This window comes from Pezoporus flaviventris, unplaced genomic scaffold (assembly GCF_033815535.1).
Source record: "Pezoporus flaviventris isolate CSIRO_AGI_PZ_B2104156 unplaced genomic scaffold, CSIRO_AGI_Pfla_v1 ptg000037l, whole genome shotgun sequence".
Taxonomy (NCBI): domain Eukaryota; kingdom Metazoa; phylum Chordata; class Aves; order Psittaciformes; family Psittacidae; genus Pezoporus; species Pezoporus flaviventris.
This window is the reverse complement of record NW_026892585.1, coordinates 5,136,064-5,156,418: the sequence shown is the minus strand read 5'-3', so window position 1 is coordinate 5,156,418 and position 20,355 is coordinate 5,136,064. Positions and strand designations below refer to the sequence as shown.

The following is a 20,355-nucleotide window of genomic DNA, read 5'->3' as shown; positions in this document are numbered from 1 at the left end:
ATATGCTTTCTAGTGGAAATACTGGGCCCTTTCAAATGGAGACACTAACTGAAGCTAGGCTTTTTCACTTGAATTTATTTGAAACAAATATGAGCATCAGAAGGCAGGTTCTGATTTTGCCAGTATTCTTAACATTAAGGCGATAGTCTGAAACACATGGGAGCAACTAATGGAGCAACTTTCTTGGGATTCTTGGAGCATTCCTTTCTTAATGTGACCTCACCAGAAAACAGCTTACTTCTCCCAAGTCTTTTACTTGTAATCTCCTGCCTTGCATTTATTTGGCAGCCTCTTAGTAGTGCTTTCAACGTGTTCATCTGTCCCCGTTCATATGTATGTTGTATTCTATTCCAAATAAAAACATTATGTTTTCAGACATTTGATCCTTAAGGAGCTGGTTTCTGTAGGAATGTTTTGTGTAGTTTTCTTTTTAGTATCTGCAGAAGGGAGCAGCAGCTCAGTGAAGAATCTTGCTGGAAACATGAATGTGTAAAATACAGATTCATAGAATCATAGAATAGTTAGGGTTGGAAAGGACCTTTAGATCATCCAGTTCCAACCCCCCTGCCATGGGCAGGGACACCTCCCACTAAACCATGTCACCTGAGGCTCTGTCCAACCTGGCCTTGAACACCGCCAGGGATGGAGCATTCACAGCTTCCTTGGGCAACCCATTCCAGTGCCTCACCACCCTCACAGTAAAGAACTTCATTCTTATATCCAATCTAAACTTCCCGTTTAAGTTTTAACCCATTACCCCTTGTCCTGTCACTACAGTTCCTAGTGAAGAGTCCCTCCCCAGCATCCTTATAAGCCCCCTTCAGATAACAGTTCTCTTTTCATTGAGCTAGGTGCAGTATTTTGCCACAGTCATCTGCCAGGCACTTAGATTTCAGTCCAGCCAGAATGCTCTTAAGATTCCTCAGTTTGATTCCCCTTTCCTGATATTATCAAGGATGGCTCTTGGCTTTTGTGTGATACCAAATGTTGTCAGACCACCGTGAAAGGATTCTTAATGCCTCAGGAAGAAAACATGAATCACCTTGGGGTGTCAGGTGGCTGAATGGATCAAGCTTTAAGAAGCTGAATCTGTGTAGGAGGATGTGCCTTTTAAAATGTATTAAAAGAATAACTGTCATTTGAAGGGAAGTTTGTGTGTGAGCAGGTAAGGATTGTTGTCATCGTTGTTATTGTAAGTATTTCTGAATGGCTTTGAGCAGATAATATGCCCATTGGGGTTACCCTGTGACTGTTAACTTTGACAGTGTCCTAGTGATTCCTGCCCTGCTCTGTCTGCCCCTACAGCATCCCTCCTTATCCGAGTCTCCTCGCAGAGGTGTCCTGAAGCATCAGGCAGCCCGTTTGGAGCCAGCTCTTCAGCAGATGAAGGTGAGGAGATGCACACCGTTCTGTTTCAGCGGCCTTGGTATCTGGAGGCCTTACTTTTAATTATCAGTTTTAGGAAGCTGGTAATTGACTCTGTCCGTGTTCAGGATTGCTGACACCGGTGCGGGACTGACAGGGCAGCTCACGGCTGACAGCTGCTGGTGAACAGGAGAGCTGCCCGCAGACCTCCCCAAACCGCAGGCAAGCTTTAACGGGGCGCGAAGGGGCAGAAGACAGAGAGAGCTGCCTGAAGAGGCCGGGTGTCTCTTTCATTTTAGTGTGGTGCCAGTGTGTGACTCTTCTTTTGCACAGGCTAACCTAACCCTACCCCTGATTCTGTGAATCAGAGCTGTGTTGAGTTCACCTTCATGGAGGGAGTACCCTCAATGACACCATCAGAAAGGGGATACAGGTGTGGTGCTAAAGGAAAGCAAGGGAAATAAGAGGAGCTCTTCTCAGGCATGCCTTTCGTGGGGAGCTGAGGTAGTGCAAATCAGTTTTAAGGTAGATAAGAGGCTGGAAATGACTTCAGGGTACATGCCTTAAGGGCATCATCTGCAGTTTGGAGCTAAGAAGCAAGTAGCAGTGATGAGCTGGAAGGAATAATTGCAATCCTAATAACTGCTTAGAGGAGTAACTGTAATTGCTGATTGCACAGAGCAGTCACCCACAGTTGTCGTGGCCGGTGAGGTGTCAAAGATCTGGAAATTCAGGTGGATTCTTTCTTCCTTCTCAAGTAAGGAAACGTGGAGCTTAGAACAGCAACTGTGAACAGTGAATCCAAACAGCAAAAACATATGTGGGAGCTTCTAATCTGCTTCCCTTGATACCATCACTGAACATTTGCATAGGCTGCAGAGACTCCTTCATCACATCCCTTTGATAATCGTCTAATACGCCAACAGCCAGCATGTTTCCATTTGGAAGCGAGTGCTTCCAGGAATGGCAGATTCTGAACACCAGAGCTGACACCCCATAGCAGTTTGTGATCCCAGCTGCTTATGAGACCAACGTTTGTGAGAGAGGAAGGATTCATTTCATTGCACCTGAACATCCTGATCTGGCCTGACCCGAGCCGAGGCCACCACCCATCTCTGCCTGCACAGCCTCCCCAGTCCATTAGTAACCTAGTTTGAAATGTAATGGGAAGGAGGTACAGAGCCAAGGAAATGTTTAACTTGATTATGCTCATCAGTGGCAGTAATCTATACACACAGAAGCATCCCCAGGGCTAGTGGTGTGCTATTTTTAAGGCTGTCCTGCCTGCGAGTTGCTAAATGCTCGGTTATTTATAAGCATCATTTGTAATAAATCCCACAAGCAGTGCTGGGCATTTAAGTTCTTAATCATTTGCAGTAGTTTTGTTGGTGTGGGACAGCTGACACATCTGTAGCTTTTCAGTGGGTGTCTTTCAGTTGTACAGCTCATGGGTCTAAAAATAGCTTGGGTTTTTCCTTCCAGCAGAATTTGGGGTTACCTATGAGACATTTCCAGCTAGCCCTTAGCTGGCATGTTGCAGTTCTGCAGGCAAGACAACAACTGTTAGGATGTTGTCATAAGTGCCCTCACAACAGTGATCTGGAAGGGTTTGGCAAACCCTGATGTTTTCATCCATTTCTAGCAGTGTTAAGACACACTGCTCACTTATGGAGAATGGATTCAGTTATGGGAGATGCATGAACCTCTCATAGTCCCTTCTCCTAGCGTGCAGAAAGGTGGCATCCCACGTTGTGACTGTTATTGCAGGTGGTCACCAAGTCCCCCAGCGGGGTTCTGCTGGTCTCAACAACCTGCACGACATCCTCAGCAGCTTGGGCTTGTGTCCAAATGCCCCACAGCAGGGATTTGCACCTGCAGCCGGATGCCTCAGCTCTGCCAGTGTCTGTGGGATACTGGAGCAACACACATGGAGCAAGTTCCTGGCGCTGGAGGAGTGAGGCTGACAGAAGCTGAGTGAGTCTTATTTGGCACCTGAAAGGTGCCCGGTCCTGGCCTGAGACTAAACCAATACGTTTAGACCGAGGAAAGAAGCTGAGTCCTTGGACTTGTTCAGCCCCTTTTTATTCCTACAGGTGCTGCCAGCAGCCTCCTTCACTGGGAGACCTGTGGGAAGTGTCTGAGCTCAAAGTGTACCTTGGCAAGGACCCAAGCACGCAAGGTTCATGTTTAGACCTGGCACCTCAGTGTGCGTTCAGGTGACCCAAAGGCCTCTGAGGTCCTTCCGTCTCCGCAACGGGCCACAGACACCTTTTCCCAGCGGCCTTTGTATGTATTGGGTCCTTCCTGCTTGAAAGTGTTTTAAAAGAGCAACCCCACAGAAAAGTCCATCTGCAGCTAGTGGGGTTTGAGCATGAAGGTGAGTGAAAAGAGACGGGGCTGTTTCATGAACTCTCACACACACAGAGCATGTAGAGGGACGGTGATATTCCCAAGGGATCAAACTTGAGTGTTGTTCTCAAGGCTGCAGCAGGCTGGGGACATGCACTGCTGATGATAGGAACTGCCTCATGGCCACTTTTGGAACTGGGGAGTGTGCTGGGCTGGTTGGGGTGAGCATCAGAGCGCAGGCAATGGGATGCCCAAGGACCTGTTCAGGATAAGGGGCACCGGGAATGAAAGGCAGCTCTGACAGCCATGAAGTCCAGTCCTAAAGGTGTGGGAACCCCTTCCCTGTGCTATCAAGACCAGGCTGGTGCCTCACACATGTGAATGCCCCTCTGTGGGGGAGCAATGTCCCATGTCCACAAGCAGGCTGCAGCCCCAGTGTTATTGCTTCCCAGTGTCAAGTCGGTGTGTGAGTTGATCAAAATCCCTGGGCTCACATCCTTCCCGAAACACCAGTCAAAACCCAAGCAGCTATTCACCCAAAGTACCAATTTTATAGCCCTCTGTGTGTCTATAATCTATTTACCAGCATTCCTACTTCAGTATGTGCCTGTTAATAAGATTAGTAATTAAAAAGCTTGATAGGAATTGGCAAGCAGAGCTCCTCCGCCTTTCCCTCCCCTCCAAGCCGGGCTGGCGTGGAGTCTGAGGCAGGGCTGGCAGAGTACCTGGAGGAGTGAAGGCAGGAAGGCTCGGCTGGAACCTCTGCCTGCAAGCAGGCAATGGAGAAATCCCGGCCGCTATGGGACAATCCCCTGCAGTTTGTTTTTGCCTGCATTTCCTACGCTGTGGGGCTGGGAAACGTGTGGAGGTTTCCATACTTATGTCAGATGTACGGAGGAGGTGAGTGTGGTTTATGCTTCTTGCTTCCCTTCAGACAGAGTGTGGCAAGCTTTAAATCCCAATGGATGCTGTCTGTGCTAACATCCTATCCACTTGGCAGAGGAGGAGGTCAGGCTTTTTACTGGTGTGCAATCTCTTCTATTGCTGCTTTGTTTTAGCTATTATCTAGCGTAAGAGATCCAGCCCAACACAGCAACACTCGTTTCCTAGAAGTGCAATGAAGCGGGAAGGCCTGTGTTTTCTAGGTAGAATGAGAGATGTGGGACCACATGGTATTGATTTCATACTTTCTTGCCCCATTGAACCCCCCTGAAGGCATCAGAAACTAGTTCAGTCCCTTGTACTTCACGTGTGGGCACTTGGAACATATTGGGAAGGGGAGATGCTTATAGTGATTTAACTTAAGGAACGGGTTTATCATTTTGATTCTGTCATGACTGTGTTGTCTTATACAAAGCCTTCATTCAGGAGGCGATAACTTGGCTGCAAATCTGCCTTGAACTTGGCTGAAACTCCTTAATCAACAGGAGTTCCACGGCTAATGGCTCCTGGGAAGCATGGAAAACAAAGGATAATTTTGTTGGGGCTCCAAAAGGAAAGCTCTTTGGATGTTTATCTTTCTCCTAGATCCAAATGGAAGAGAGATGATGTCTGTATCATACAGCAGCCAGAGATGTCCTTCCTTAGAAACCAAAAGTCAGTTAATTAGATTAACTAAACACCAACGCTAATAACCTCTTCTAGCACACAGCTACCACTGCTTCATACTCATGTTTTGAAGGAGCCTCATAAAGAGCCTCCCTTTATGAGACAGCCCAGTTATCTACTGCTTCTCACATTGCATCTGTTGCCACAGTGTCGGACCCATCTCAGTCGTGCGTTAAGTGACATGATGAGCATCTGCTCGTTTGCTTTTGGTCCGCTTCTGCCTTTTCTTCCTTCCAGGAGGGAGCACGCTGAGTTGTTTAAGTGCTTTGGGCTTGTTTTGTTGGCTTGTAGCTTCCTTCTGAATGCACATGTGGTAGTAGGGGTTGGGTCATGCTGGGTTTGGAAAAGCCAGCACTGGGACTGCATCAGAGCTGTTCTGTGGGATCTGGTCAGGAAAAGCCAGGTTAACAGTGGGTGAGGTTACAGTAGAAGCTAGATGCTACAGTGGGTGAACCCTTCTTAGATGGTTCAGAGAGCAGAAATGATAGCCATGATGCAATTCCAGGCGTGTTATTCCTCTACATAGAGGCTTTTGAGGGTGAAGACTTCACGTCTCACAGTGAACCCCACCACAAAGCTTAAAATGCAAGTGTTTCTGTACACAGCCAAACTGCAGGTGACGGGTTCACCAGCAGCATGGGTTCACCATGGCAGACCTGCTGAGGGACAGCAAAACTCAGGCACTGGCAGGCTTTGCATGGTTTAGGCTTAGTGGCCATCAGCAGTGGTGAAAAGTCTGTGATGTAACCAAAACTGGGCCACTTGATTAACCCGGGGAAAGAAAAGGGTAAACTAACCCAAGGGGTTTCTGAACAGCGTCTTTTTATAGGGATAGCTCCTCCTCTATTTTATCCTCCCTGGTTAGATTCCCAGGGGAGAGCAGCTCTCCCTCCCGTGAAGCCGAAGCTCCTGACAGACAGCAGGCTTTGCTTTTCTTGTTTTTCACTGCAAAGGGTTCCAAGCATGAGGACAAAACATCATTTCAGGAGCTCAAAAGCTGGCACTGGGCTTAGCGGGGATGCCAGCAACTGCTTGTTTGGCATCTTCCTTGTGGAAAAGCACAGAGCCAGTCCTTGTCCTGCCCAGCAGAGCAATAAGCCCCTTATGACTGCTGATACCCAAACAGGGTATTTGCAGACCTTACAACCTCCTGCCTTTCTGTTCACTGGCACGTTACCTCTTCCTCACTGCTGCCCTCCAGAGAGCTTGACTTGAGCAGAGCAGGGGGTTCAGACCTCATAGGTGCAGTGAAGTCTGTCCAGGAGCAGGCTGGGCCAGGCTGGAATGGGATAGGTTTGCAGCATGGTGGGTGCTCAGCAGTGCTCAGCGAGGAAGCCCCTGGGCATCAGGCAGGATGCTGAGCAGAGGCAAAGCTACCTCTGGCCAAGCCCAGTGCCTTGACCAGGCCTGGGGCACACTCCACATGTGCCAGCTGCAGGGGGCTGGCCTGGGGGCTGGTTTTTCAGGTGGCTGGTACCATAGGGAGCAACGCTGGGTGTAAGTGAACAGGGAGGTCACAGCAGATAAAGAGATGGTCCATATGGCTGTCCTGAGGCACTTACATGAGGCATTTGGTTCTACCCTTTAGGAAAAGTAACAGGAAGAAGATGGGGGGCTTGGAACTAGATGAACTGTAAGGTCCCTTCCAACTCTAACCATTAGAATAGACATCAGGAATGAATTCTTCCCCGTGAGGGTGCTGAGGCGCTGGCACAGGGTGCCCAGAGAAGCTGTGGCTGCTCCATCCCTGGCAGTGTTCAAAGCCAGGTTGGACGGGGCTTGGAGCAACCTGGTCTAGTGGAAGGTGTGCCTGCCCATGGCAGGGGGTTGGAACTGGATGATCTTAAGGTCCCTTCCAACCCAAACCAGTCTGGGATTCCATATCTGCATGCAAAGAGGATGCAGAGCAAAGGGCAGGGGCTTCATCCTGAGCCCTCCTCGATGCAGGGGGATGCTGGGGTGAAGAACAAGCCTGAAGGCACTTCTCCTTGCGAGGTGGCAAAGCCAACTCTGTACATGTGGCAGCACTGCTGGGAGGGCCTAACTCTGACCCCCCCCCATGGTACACGGCAAGACTCCCTTTGGTGGCTGCCAGGGCAGCTCGCTGCCGGCCAGGACAGAGGGGTTGTGCGAGCTCTTAACCCCCCGAGAGCTCCCTTGCGGCACAGGAAGTTACCTAACCGAGTAACAAAGGGGTTGTTAATAACGGGGAGCCAGGAGGGGGGAAGTTAATTCCCAGAATAAACAGGATTATTGCCCAGTGTTTATTCCCAGTTCCTCGCCCCAGTCACTGCCGGCGCTGCACAGAGCCCGTGGCCAGGAATGTTAATGCCGCAGATTAAACCCTAAATAAGAGATGTTTACGTCAATATCTCTGGCTGGCTGCAAGCAGGGGAACAGGAAAGGCTCCGTGACAATCCCAGGTTCGCCTCAGTCAGCAGCACGTGCTGAAGGGAGCCCCGAGTCCAGGACAAGGGTTTCTTTTCTTTGCCAGCTAAAGCGCATCCTGATGGCCACGAGGGAAGGTCCTTCCCGCTCCCTCACCACCAGTCTGCCCGTTCCCGCTGCTTCCCTTCCACAGGAGCATCCCTGTGGCTCTCTGTGCAGGGATGAGCAGGCACAGGGTGGGAGAAGGCTGTGTGCAGGCAGGACCTTTGGGGGAAAGCCTTCACAGGCTCAGTATGGGGAAGGGGTGGGGGTGTTTTGGGTTCGTTTGGGTCGGTTTTGGGGTGTTTTTAAGCCAGGACAGACATCAGCGGTTACTCAAACCTCTCCATTCCACACGTGCCTCGCTCTTACTTTTCCATTGAGTGCTTTGGCCAAGCACAAAGTAAATCTTTCCCTCGGCCTCTTTCTGCCCCTGTCTTTCACAAGGGCCGGCCGCAGTCAGTTACCCTTTAACAGCCCCAGCCCCCAGCATTGCTCAAAGCAAAGCATCGGGGCAGCGCTGCCACGCACACTTTAACAGCAGAAACCCCAGCTCTGCCAAGGGCCGTGGCACATTCCCCATGCCCAGTGCCCACCGGCTGTGGGACCCCACTGGTGAGATGGGGTCGAGCTGGGCTGAGCCATTCCCTCCATACACAGGGTGCGGGGCAGGACCCGTTCCCAGCCAGCTCTTACCGATGTGATGTGACCACCAGTGGTGATGGTGTTATTTTGCTGCCCATCTCCTCAGTGCCATCTCTTGGGTTTTCCCTGCAGGAGGTTTCCTGATCCCCTATTTCATCATGCTGATCGCCGAGGGGATGCCGCTGCTCTACTTGGAGCTGGCTGTGGGGCAGCGCATGCGGCAGGGCAGCATCGGTGCCTGGAAAATCATAAGCCCCTACCTCTGCGGTGTCGGTACGTGCTCGGTTTTCATCTTGAGCTGTCAATGCATGGGGCACGCGGGTGGGGTTTGGGTGGAGGAGAGCTTTACCTTGCAGAGAGAAACCAGGCGGGAGCTGGGGTTTCACTGGGTATCCCCAGGCTGAGCAAAGCGTTTCTCCACACACCTCCTGCAACACGTTTCCCCTGTCCCTTGTGGGGCACTGGGGCCAGACCCCAAACCACTGTGCAGGGTCCCTGCACTCGGAGGTGTGACTCCCCCTGCCCTCAGTCACCGTGTGAAGGCCAGCACTGAAACCAGCCCCTGGGGCTGCCTGCACTGGGCTTTGACCCCAGGAGCATCTTCCCAATAAGCTCCACACTGCATGAACAAACTGTACCTTGATTTCCTGCCTTTGCCTGTCACTTACTGATGGTGGAGTCAACCAGGTTGGAAAAGCCCTTCAAGCTCACCCAGTCCAACCGTTCCCAGCACTCCAAGGCCACCACTAACCCATGGCACTGAGGCCTCGTCTCCACGCTGTGTGAACACTTGCAGGGACGGTGACTGCAGCCCTGCCCTGGGCAGCCTGGTCCAATGCCTGAGCACCCTCTGGGGAAGGAATTGTTCCTCAGCTCCATCTAAACCTGCCCTGGTGCAGCTTGAGGCCGTTTCCTCTTGTCCTGTCCCTTGTTCCTTGGGAGCAGAGACCGACCCCACCTCACTACAACCTCCTCTCAGGCAGTTGTAAGGAGTGATCAGGTCCCCCCTGAGCCTTCTCTTCTCCACACTGAACCCCCCAGGTCCCTCAGCCGTTCCCCATCACACTTGTGCTCCAGGCCCTGCACCAGCTCCGTTGCCCTTCTCTGGCCCCACTCCAGCACCTCAATGTCTCCCCCGTAGCCCACTTTTAGCTACGTTATGATGTTATTAAATTACCCTGATAACCCAAACTATCATTAATTGGCTTCAATGCACATTTTTAAGGCTATATTCAATATTCACCCCAGCGGGGCTGAAGGGTAAAATCCAGGGCAGGTTGGTTCTGAGGGGAGCAGGAGGTAGCTGCAGCAGTGGGGGCCTGCCCCGTACACAGGAAATCCCCCCCATGGCCACTGTTATGGGGCCCTGGCCCCACAACCTGTTTGGGGGTGTTGCCATTGACCAAGCGCCTTCCTCTGTGCCCGCAGGTGTTGCCAGCGTTGTCGTCTCCTTCTTCCTCTCCATGTACTACAATGTGATAAATGCCTGGGCCTTCTGGTACCTCTTCCACTCCTTCCAGGTGAGTGGGCTCCTGGCAGCAGGGCTTGGCCTTGCCATGGCCACAGAGGGTCATGGTGGCTTTGCATTGGTGCTGGCTGTTGCATGGCATCTTTGTCAGCTGGGAATGGGGGGCCTAAAAGCTTCAGAAACCCTCCCAGGGCTTCTCTGGAGGGAAAAGTGAGGCCATGGTGTCCCCTTCCAGGGGCTCCCTGGGGGCATTGGGGTGTCTTCTCCTCACCATGAAACGCAGGTCAGGGGCAGTCCCATAATGGCTTGCTTGCATGTGCCTTGGTGGCCATGGCGTCCAGCACCATGGGATGGGTCTGTCTGAAGGCAGGGAAGACGGTTGGCCCTGGGGGAGAGTCACTCCGGTGTTAGAGCATCAGAAAGGCTCAGTCCTGAGGGAGGAGGCCATCATCACCAGGGAAGAGGGTCATGGCAGGCCTTGGGAGCAGAGGCTGCAGCACCTCAATGTCTCCCTTGTAGAGAGAGGTCCCACCCGCAGCCCCAGGCAGCACAATGTGGACACGAGCAAGCCCTGGGCAGGAAGCCCCCTTCACTTTCACCCCCATTGGCACCCCGGTTCTCCCTGTGTGCTGACAGCAGGAGCTCTTCCTCCCTGTCCCTCCCTCCCAGGACCCCCTGCCATGGGCTACCTGCCCCCTGAACCGCAACCGCACCGGCTACGAGGAGGAGTGCGAGAAGACGTCGCCCACCCAGTACTTCTGGTACCGGCAGACCCTGAACATCTCCCCATCGCTGGAGGCCAGCGGCAGCGTGCAGTGGGAGCAGGCGCTCTGCCTGACGCTGGCCTGGCTCGTGGTCTACCTCTGCATCCTCCGTGGCACCGCATCCACCGGCAAGGTGAGAGCTGGGCACAGCCCGGCCGAGCCCCACAGGGACTCTGCATCAGGGACTGTAGCGATAGGACAAGAGGTGATGGGTTCAAACTGAAACAGGGGAAGGTCAGGTTAGATCTAAGGCAGAAGTTCTTCCCTGTGAGGGTGCTGAGGCGCTGGCACAGGGTGCCCAGAGAAGCTGTGGCTGCCCCATCCCTGGCAGTGTTCAAGGCCAGGTTGGACACAGGGGCTTGGAGCAACCTGGTCTGGTGTGAGGTGTCCCTGCCCATGGCAGGGGGTTGGAACTGGAGGAGCTTTAAGGTCCCTTCCACCCCAAACCAGCCTGTGATTCTATGACATGGGGAGGATAAATGAGTGGCTGTTACCCAGCGTTATGGCATCTCCCCCAGCCCCACTGCCTCTGCCGCTCTGTTAAGTTGCAACTGAAGAAGGTTCAACCAAAACACTGAGTGATGTTGATAAAAATAACCCAGAAAAGTCCTTTGAATGCAGCCACCCCTGCTCCAAACCCAGCCACCGAGCTGCTGGCCCTGCAGAAAGCCACCCAGCACAGCAGTGCTGCGGCAGTGGCAGGAGACGTCTCCTGCTCAGTCTGCAACAAGAAGAAGACATCTACCATTCACTTTTTATTCACAGCAGAGGTTCTGAGGAAGGGGGGGAGGAAGCAATGTCCTGGCTGAGCCTGCACTAAGCAGCGAGCTGAGGGCTGTAATCCCCAAATCGTCTTAGGCAAGCACAGGAACCAGGAGCCTGTAAACTCGGAGCAACCTCTGAAACCTGCTGCAGCCCTGGGGCAAGAAAGAGAGAAACAGCCAAGGAGCATTGAAACAGCAGCACGAAGGCAGGGGCTACCCCTGCCTCCCTCCTGCAGGAGCAGCAGTGGGTTTGGGCAGTAAGTTTTAATGGGGTTTAGGTAGGTTTTATGTATGGTTTTGGGTGAGCCCTTGGGGCACATCCCAGCAAAGAGAAGGCGATGGGATTCTCCCTTTTTTGTTTTGCAAGTGGCTTTTTCCAACATGGAAATTGAACACTTAAATTCAACTCCAGGGGGTGACCAAAAGCTCATGGAAGTCAACGGAAGGATTTAATTCCACCCCCATCTGGGTTACATGAAGTTAAGAGTTTTTTTCACATCTGAGTTAAAAGAGTTTCATTCGAGTTTGATTCTGACCTTCTAGGAGGTCTGAGACTGACCATAGCAGATGAGCTCTGTTTTATGTATTCTTAAGACCAAGGTGTTTCTCCTCCTTCCCCCAGGTTGTCTATGTAACAGCCTCCTTGCCATACTGTGTTCTCATCATATACCTCATCCGAGGATTAACTCTTCATGGAGCTGTGAACGGGCTCGTCTACATGTTCACACCAAAGGTACGCAAAATCTGTACTGAACTGGTCAGGAAATGCTATTTGTTACCAAACTTGTAGGGTTTTTAAAAGGTGGTGCTGCTGCTTGTGCTTGGATCAAATGTTTGCAGCAGTAGCTTAGGTCAGGCAGCTGGAAACCCCGAATGGGAATGGCTGAAGGCTGTTCTGACACAGTGCCCATAAGCTGCTTGCTTTTTCCTGCCCCAAAAGATCTGCCCATCAACATAAGGCAGAAGTTCTACCCCGTGAGGGTGCTGAGGCACCTTTCCAAAGAAGTGGGAAATGCCCCATCCCTGGCAGTGTTCAAGGCCACGATGGATAGAGCTTTGGGTGACATGGTCTAGGGTGAGGTTCCAACCCATGGCAGCGGGTTTGAACTGGATGATCTTAAGATCCTTTCCAACCCAAACCACTCTATGATTGTATGATTCTATAATCTGTAGTGGATTACTGTCAGACTGAGCAGTAACCCTCCACCCCAAATCCCACCTCTGAGCTAAAACAGGTACACGAAGGGGCCCATCCCTACCCCTGAAGGCTGGAAGGAGCAGTGCCGGGCATCCGTGTGCAGCCCCACACTCCTGCTCCGCACATCTGCCTTTGCAGCTGGAGCAGCTGTCGAACCCCAAGGCATGGATCAGTGCTGCCACGCAGATCTTCTTCTCTCTGGGGCTGGGCTTCGGCAGCCTCATCGCCTTCGCCAGCTACAACGAGCCCAGCAACAACTGCGAGCGGCACGCCATCATCGTCTCGCTCATCAACAGCGCCACCTCCATCTTCGCCAGCATCGTCACCTTCTCCATCTACGGCTTCAAGGCAACCTTCAACTACGAGAGCTGCCTGAACAAGTAAGTCCTGGCACTCCGCTTGTTTTCCACCCCAGCTGGGCAAGCGGAAGGGGAGAGGGGAGGTAAATAAATAACAGCGTGGAGCGCTGCCAGCGCTGCCCCGAGAGCACCCGATACTGCTCTAATAAAGCTAATGGTGCTAGTTAAAGTGATGGAGGCTGAGATGAAAGCTCAGAGGCAGCCTGACTTTTGACACCCGGTTGCAGCAGGTCAAGAAGGTGAGTTTGTGTTGTGGAACTGAGTGTGCAGGATGGCTAAAGGAATCACTGTCAGAGACAGCAACAGAGGTGATCTTAATGGAAATTTCTAAGTGTGTGATTCAACAGAACTCAATGGCAAGGTCCACTCCGTTACACACAAGATGAGATCATGTCTGGATTGGTAATGGTTTATACAGGATTAAAGTGATTTACACAGAGTGGAATTGAAGTAATGTGTATAGAAACTGAAGGTACAAAGGAATAAGGGAGACCTTCCTGTTGAGTCACAAGGTTCAGACGAGCCCCCTTGCCTTGGCTGGATTTAGACTTGGTATCAGACTTGGCCAATGGTTTACGTCTAAGGGATGACAAATTCAATTTAATAGAAGTCTGTGTTGTTAAAATGAATCACAAGGTTTCTAAAACACTTGAGTATTGAAGCTAACGTACATGCACTTACGCTTAAGTATCTAAACTAACACAATACAGATGGAGATGTGTGGATATACAGATGTATAGATGTTAAAGAGTGCCCTTGGGTGCAGTGACAAGTAGTATTACTGGTATTACCATAGTATTATATTACTAATAGTATACTCATATCAGCTTTCTCAGCACTCTCAAGGGGCAAAGGTTTGAGGATCAGTGAGCAGCAGTAATGGCCCAGGCAGATAATGCCCCCATGTCATAAACTTTGAGGGTTTAGGGGCTCTAAGAGGTGTCCCACAGTCCAGAAGAGCTCAAAGGGGCTCTCTTGGCACCAGTGTTTATAGAGGGTGAGCTGATTGCCTTTAGTCAGTGTAAATTTTCATCCTGGTATAATGTCTTTGTTGGGAATGATTTACCACCTCCAAAGAGCTGATATGCTAAGGGAGTGTCCAGGCCTTCCTGTTACCTGCATGATCCTTCCTGCCTTTGTTATGTGATTAGAGTTAATGGTCAGGGGGTGCCCAGACATCCAACTCCATGGATTTATGCAAAGGCTAATGGGAATTCTTGGGGAAGCAGAGGGGTCCAGGAGAGAGCGGGGGGATGAAGCACCACGGTTTGCTGGGCACAGTTTACCTGGTCCTGGTATATGCTCTGGTGGGGACTGTGGGCTGATTAATAAAACATGGAGATGCTCAGATCCTTCCCTTAAGGCTAAGCCCTGTGCCAGGAGCCCAGCCTCCTTGGCAGTGACGCTCTGCAGGTGCCCAGGGCCTGCAGGGTCAAGCCCTGAGGCAGCAAGCTCTCACTCACAGCCTAGCACAGCAGCAATTACACTCTTACTCCTATTTTGATGGCTTTCAATCTATCTGCTGATCAGAGAGGAAATGGAGCTGCTGATCCCTGCTTGCTGCCAAAAAGCTCGTGTGAGGTCAAAGGGGAAGAGCTACTGATCAGCACCCAAAATACCTGCCTGGGAGCAGCAGCATGGATGCAGGAGCTGCTCGTTCTGAAGCAGAGATGAACACAAAGTCACTCATGTGCCAACACGATGCTCCCACCCAGGGAGACCGGAGCCCTGGGGCTGGCAGAGCATCCCATAGGGATGGGGCTCATGGAGAAGGGGATGTAAAACCCACCTCAATTTCATCCCTTGGCCCGTAAGCCAGGATTAAATTCCCGTGATCTTTCCCAGGGTGATCCTGCTGCTGATGAACACTTTTGACCTGGAGGAAGGCTCTTTGACAGCAGACAACCTCAGTGAGATGAAAGACTACCTCATGGCCACGTACCCGCGGGAATATGCCCAGTTATCAGCACAGCTTAAGAACTGCAGCCTGGAAGCTGAACTAGATACGGTGAGTCAGGTCACCCGCTCCTGTCCTCACACCCAGCCCAGGCAGCCCCATGTGAGGCTAGGAGCTGCGGAGGGGCTCATTCCCACACCTCAGGATCAGATGGGACAAGGGGGCACTGGCTCAGCCCAGTAAGGGGCTCACTTGGGTCATTAGCCATGGAGCTGGGTGTCAGTGCTGTCCTGCTGGCTCTGGCTGAGGGACAGGGCAGGACACGAAGGTTTGGGGTGGATGCTGAGAGCAACACGACACCATTTCCATGCATCGTGATTAAACCAGCACAGATCTCATCTCCCTCTGCTGTGCAAAAGACCACCATGGGTGGATTTTGCTGTGGCACAGGCTCAGTCTCTTATGTCCCTATTGTTATGTCCTTTATGGAGCTGAGGAGCTGCCCATAACTCACTTCTTGTCCCCTTCTCACCATCAGGCTGTCCAAGGGACGGGGCTGGCGTTTATCGTCTATTCCGAAGCCATCAAGAACATGGAGGTGCCCCAGCTGTACTCTGTGCTCTACTTTATCATGCTGCTGATGCTGGGCATTGGGAGCATGCTGGGAAACACAGCTGCTATCCTCACACCGCTCACCGACAGCAGGGCCATTGCCACCCGCTTCCCCAAGGAGGTCATCTCAGGTGAGCGCCCACCGTGGCACAGTGCAGGCCACCAGCGAGAGCACAGCTTTGCTGTCCCGCTGCTGTTGAGGGCTCCTCTTTGACATCAGGTGGAGCAGGGAACACCAAACATGCTGCCCAGCCTGGACAGCACCATCCCTTGGGAGCTCTCAAAGAACAGTGCCCAGGGCAATCATGGCTGTGTTTGCACACCCCAGCTCCCTCAGACTGATGTCTACTGACCAGTGGCAGCCAAAGGGGCAGGACACTGCATTGAGTGACTGAGAGTCACATCTCCAGTACCCCAACTGTGAGCCACCTCAGCCTTCAGCCAAAACCGATAAACACTCCCATTCAGGCATGGAAATCCGTTGTCCCACCTGAAAACTTCTCTCAGCTGGATGCCCAGCAGTAACAGCAGATGCTTCATGTACATAGAATCCCAGACTGGTTTGGGTTGGAAATCATAGAATAATCATAGAATAGTTAGGGTTGGAAAGGACCTTTAGATCATACAGTTCCAACCCCCCTGCCATGGGCAGGGACACCTCACACTAAACCATCTCACCCAAAGCCTCATCCAACCTGGTCTTGAACACTGCCAGGGATGGAGCATTCACAGCCTCCCTGGACAACCTATTCCAGTGCCTCACCACCCTAACAGGAAAGAATTTCCTCCTTATATCCAGTCTAAACTTCCCCTGTTTAAGTTTTAACCCGTTACCCCTTGTCCTATCACTACAGTCCCTAATGAAGAGTCCCTCCCCAGCATCCCTATAGGCCCCCTTCAGATACTGGAAGCTGCTCTGAGGTCTCCACGCAGCTTCTCTTCTCCAGGCTGAACAGCCCCAGTGTTCTTAGCCTGTCTCCATAGGGGAGGTGCTGCAGCCCCTGAGCATCCTCGTGGCCTCCTCTGGACTTACTCTTCATGTGACAAGGCTGTAGCCAAGACTGTTGTCTTGACCCTGTTGTGGTGATGTGCTGTGACTGCAGCTCTGAAGAGCAACAGTTTAAGGACACACCAGCAGAGCCACACACACAGAGACGGGCCTTTCCAAAGGGAAAAATAATCACTTTCTCCTCTCAGAAAGCTCCTTCCCAACAGGAATCACCAGAAATCCCATGAGCTTTGGTTTTCCAGGTGTAACAGCAAGGTCCCTGTTTGCCCCACGCAGGTGCTGTGTGTTTCATTAACTGTGTGATTGGCCTCATCTTCACCATGGAGGCTGGGAATTACTGGTTTGACATATTCAATGACTACGCAGCCACCCTCTCACTGCTGCTCATCGTGCTGGTAGAAACCATCGCGGTGTGTTACATCTATGGGATAAGAAGGTAAAGAGCTTGAACTCTCCTTTCCTCACAGTGGGCTAGCTGGGGGAGTGAACACAGAATAAACACCTCCTGGGGTGAGATGTTTCTGCTGCGTGTGGTATCTGCAAGGTGATGGGGTCTCCCCTGTCCTGCAGTCCCCTTCCAGCGCCTTGGGTTCAGGGCTGTGTGGTGTCCAAGCCATACATACGGCTCCCTGCTCTCATCTTTGGTCTCAAGAGCACCTTCTGCCAAAGGTGCTCCTCCTTTCACAGTGATTCAGTGAGAGCACAGTGCTGGCAGGTCTGCTTTCAAAGATCCACACATTTCCCAGGGCAGCCCTTGTGGGTAGAAGCAAGATTCAGCACCAGGAAGGTTTTAAGCAGCAGAGGTGTTTGTGCTCAGGGCACCTAAAGGGAAATGCTGTGGCATTTGCATTGTTTGCACACGTACGGTGCTAGCAGACTGGCACCTACATTGGTATTCCAGCCTTGATGAGTTCAACGCCTGTGAGGTGGATCCAGGCTTCCTATGTGGCTTTAGGTACCATCCCCAGCATCTTCCTCAGGGACAGTAGAGGAACAGTGGTGAGAACAACTCAGCTACACCAAGATGAGCGGTGTCTTCTGCACAGCACTGAAGCATCATTGCTTTTCTCCATTTCCTTACATCAGTAATGGCCTGAACTTGGACTCCAGGACTTTTCCTGCTGTACCTGTATCTACTCTTCCTCAGTTCAGGATCCTCTTGGAAGCCTTGCTCTCTTACTTGATTTCACTCTCACTCTATGACCCCACTTGAAGAACAATACCTCTCTGCTCCTTACTTTTAGGGTCAACTGCCCTCCCCTTTCCCATCTTACCCATTTAATTCTGTAGGTGGCTTTGCAGTAACCCAGATCAAGGTATGGACTGAACATGTGCAGCTGTTCTCAACATGTGCTTATTGCTGGTTTCTCCTTATACACAGATTTGAGAAGGATCTTTACACCATGATTGGATGCAAACTCAACTGGTACTGGAAACTTATGTGGGCTTTTGCCAGCCCTTTGCTAATTATAAGCCTATTTATATTCTACCTCACCGACTATATCCTCACAGGAACGCTGCAATACCAAGCATGGGATGCCACACAGGTAAAACAGTTTTGGGTTAGGGGTTGTTTTTAAACTTCCCTTAATTCCTGCAGGGAACTGAGCCTTCCTTAATACTACATTGTTCTACAAAACTGCCTCCTGAAGGGGGGAAGCTGGAGCCGGGGCCATGCCTTAATGTTGTGGAAAGGAAAACGTGACCTAGTGCAATGATTGTGTAAAATGCAGTCATTCCCCTCTTGAGTCTTAAGTGTACCTTTGAAACAGCAATGTTTTGTTAATGTTGAAGACCCAAATACCATCTTAAAACTATAAACAGAAAGATTATTTTCAAAGTACAGTATTTTGAACAAAATGAGTGGTGTTTTAACAGACCTGAGCTGCTGCTGGAAGAAATAATAATTATTCATACTAATTATTATTGTTTGCATAATTACCATACACATTTTTCTTCACAAAACGCTTCAGTACAAGTTCTTCCCTGTGAGGGTGCTGAGGCGCTGGCACAGGGTGCCCAGAGAAGCTGTGGCTGCTCCATCCCTGGCAGTGCTCAAGGCCAGGCTGGACACAGGGGCTTGGAGCAACCTGCTCTAGCGGAAGGTGTCCCTGCCCATGGCAGGGGGTTGGAACTGGATGATCCTGAGGTCCTTTCCACCCCAAACCAGTCTGTGATTCTATGAATGCTGAGCTGTGTATTTATCACAGTGAATTACAACTGGGTAAGTAATCACTGTTTTTGTAATCTTTTCTGGTAATGTTCCTAGCACACACAAATTAAGACCCGTCTTCCTGGGACCTGTGGTAGTCCTGGCCTGGTGACTGGGTGTCAGCATGAGCCCCAGGCTCCAGGAAAGGAACACAGAGACCTGACAGAGGTTAGGACCAAGCCACCTCATTAAGAAAAATCAATTAAGCCCAAATCTCCTCTTTCCCACAGCTTGGATAAATTAAGTTTTCCTCAGTATTTCTGTCAGCAGCTCTGGTTTTGTTAATTCTAAGCTTGTAGGGTTGGACAAAGAAAAGTACTGAGGGCAGCGCTGGTCTCTGTGGGTGTCCTGTTTCGATACACACTCACAGCTTTGCTCCAGACCCTGCTCCAGGACACTGACAGAATAACCCCAAATCCAACTCTGCTTCTCTCCCTTGCAGGGGCAGCTGGTGACAAAGGACTACCCAGGCTATGCCCTGGCCATGATCGGGCTGCTGGTGGCATCATCCATCATGTGCATCCCCCTAGGGGCACTAGTAACATTTATAAGGAAGAGACTGAAGAGGGAAAGCGTTTCAACCACTGCCTGAATGCCCACAGCTGGATTTGGGAAGACCTTTACCCCCATCGCCGGCGGATGGGCACTTCTGGAAGACAGCAGCAACCATTATTTGTAGCAGCTATTTCTAGAGTTGAGAACTGTGGGTGCTATATTGACCAAAAAGTGCTCTTAGGAGGTTCCACGGTGGTCTGGAAAAACAAAGAGCTCTTCTGTAACAAGATGAAGCTTTTAAAAAAGGCCTCTGTGAGAGAGGGGAAAACACGAGAGCAGCTCACAAAATGCTAGCCCAAATTAACCAGCACATCAACCCACTATACAAGGTTAGGTAGTTCTTTCCCTCTGTTGTAACACTGCCTATGGGGAAACGTGAGCAACCAACTAAGCATGCTCCTGCACCAGCAAAGACCCTTACTATTCCAGAAAGCCACTCATAAGCATGCATGTCATTTGGAATGACATGTTTTTAATCAACAGATGCAACTGCTGAAGTCTTGCAATGTGAATGTGACAATCCCTCTCCTCCAAGGGAGAAGTCAACAGGACGGTCCTGGAGATAAGTGTGGCTAAAACTGCTTCTTTGTTACTTGTGTCCAGCAAAGCAGTTTCTATGTACATATATACACATAGATATTCATACATATTCATGAGCTGCAGTTCTCTCACCTCCAGAAGTAGTAATCTTCCAATTCCAGTATGCAATTGTGCGCTGTGCTGTACTTCGTATTTTCTAGGGATGCACTTTAAGTACACTGGAAGAAATCTGTGCTAAAGCTGCTTTACGAGCCCCACCAAACAAAAGTAGGATTAGCTTTGCCAATGTTCATGCCCAGATATACTCTAATCGTGAGCTGTAGTGATCCAGCTGTTCCATAGACCTGGTTCATTTCCCTATGTGACCATTTTATAAAGAAAGCAACATGTTTAAATTGTAAGCTTCATGTAATAAAAACCCAGTAAAATTATAGCTGTGAACTTTAAAGAGGTTACTCTGAAGAACAACATCAGAGACACTCATGGGATGTGGGTTCTTAATATAGTGTCTTAATGATGTAACCATCAGAGGATGGCAAATGCCTTACTAAAGAGGGATTAATTTCAAACAATGTTAATGGCA

The 20,355-nt window shown here is 50.7% G+C and overlaps 1 protein-coding gene across 1 annotated transcript; it reads left to right on the top strand.

Annotated features, from left to right (window-relative positions):
• The first annotated feature begins 4,398 nt into the window (after window positions 1–4,398).
• Window positions 4,399–20,038, top strand: SLC6A20 (solute carrier family 6 member 20). The gene is made up of 11 exons (XM_061464587.1): window positions 4,399–4,614; window positions 8,527–8,667; window positions 9,823–9,914; window positions 10,532–10,759; window positions 12,013–12,123; window positions 12,727–12,968; window positions 14,793–14,955; window positions 15,383–15,587; window positions 16,742–16,901; window positions 17,847–18,012; window positions 19,120–20,038. The coding sequence occupies exons 1-11, from the start codon at window positions 4,494–4,496 to the stop codon at window positions 19,267–19,269; spliced, it is 1,779 nt and encodes a 592-aa protein (XP_061320571.1). The 5' UTR covers window positions 4,399–4,493; the 3' UTR covers window positions 19,270–20,038.
• The last annotated feature ends 317 nt before the right edge of the window (window positions 20,039–20,355 follow it).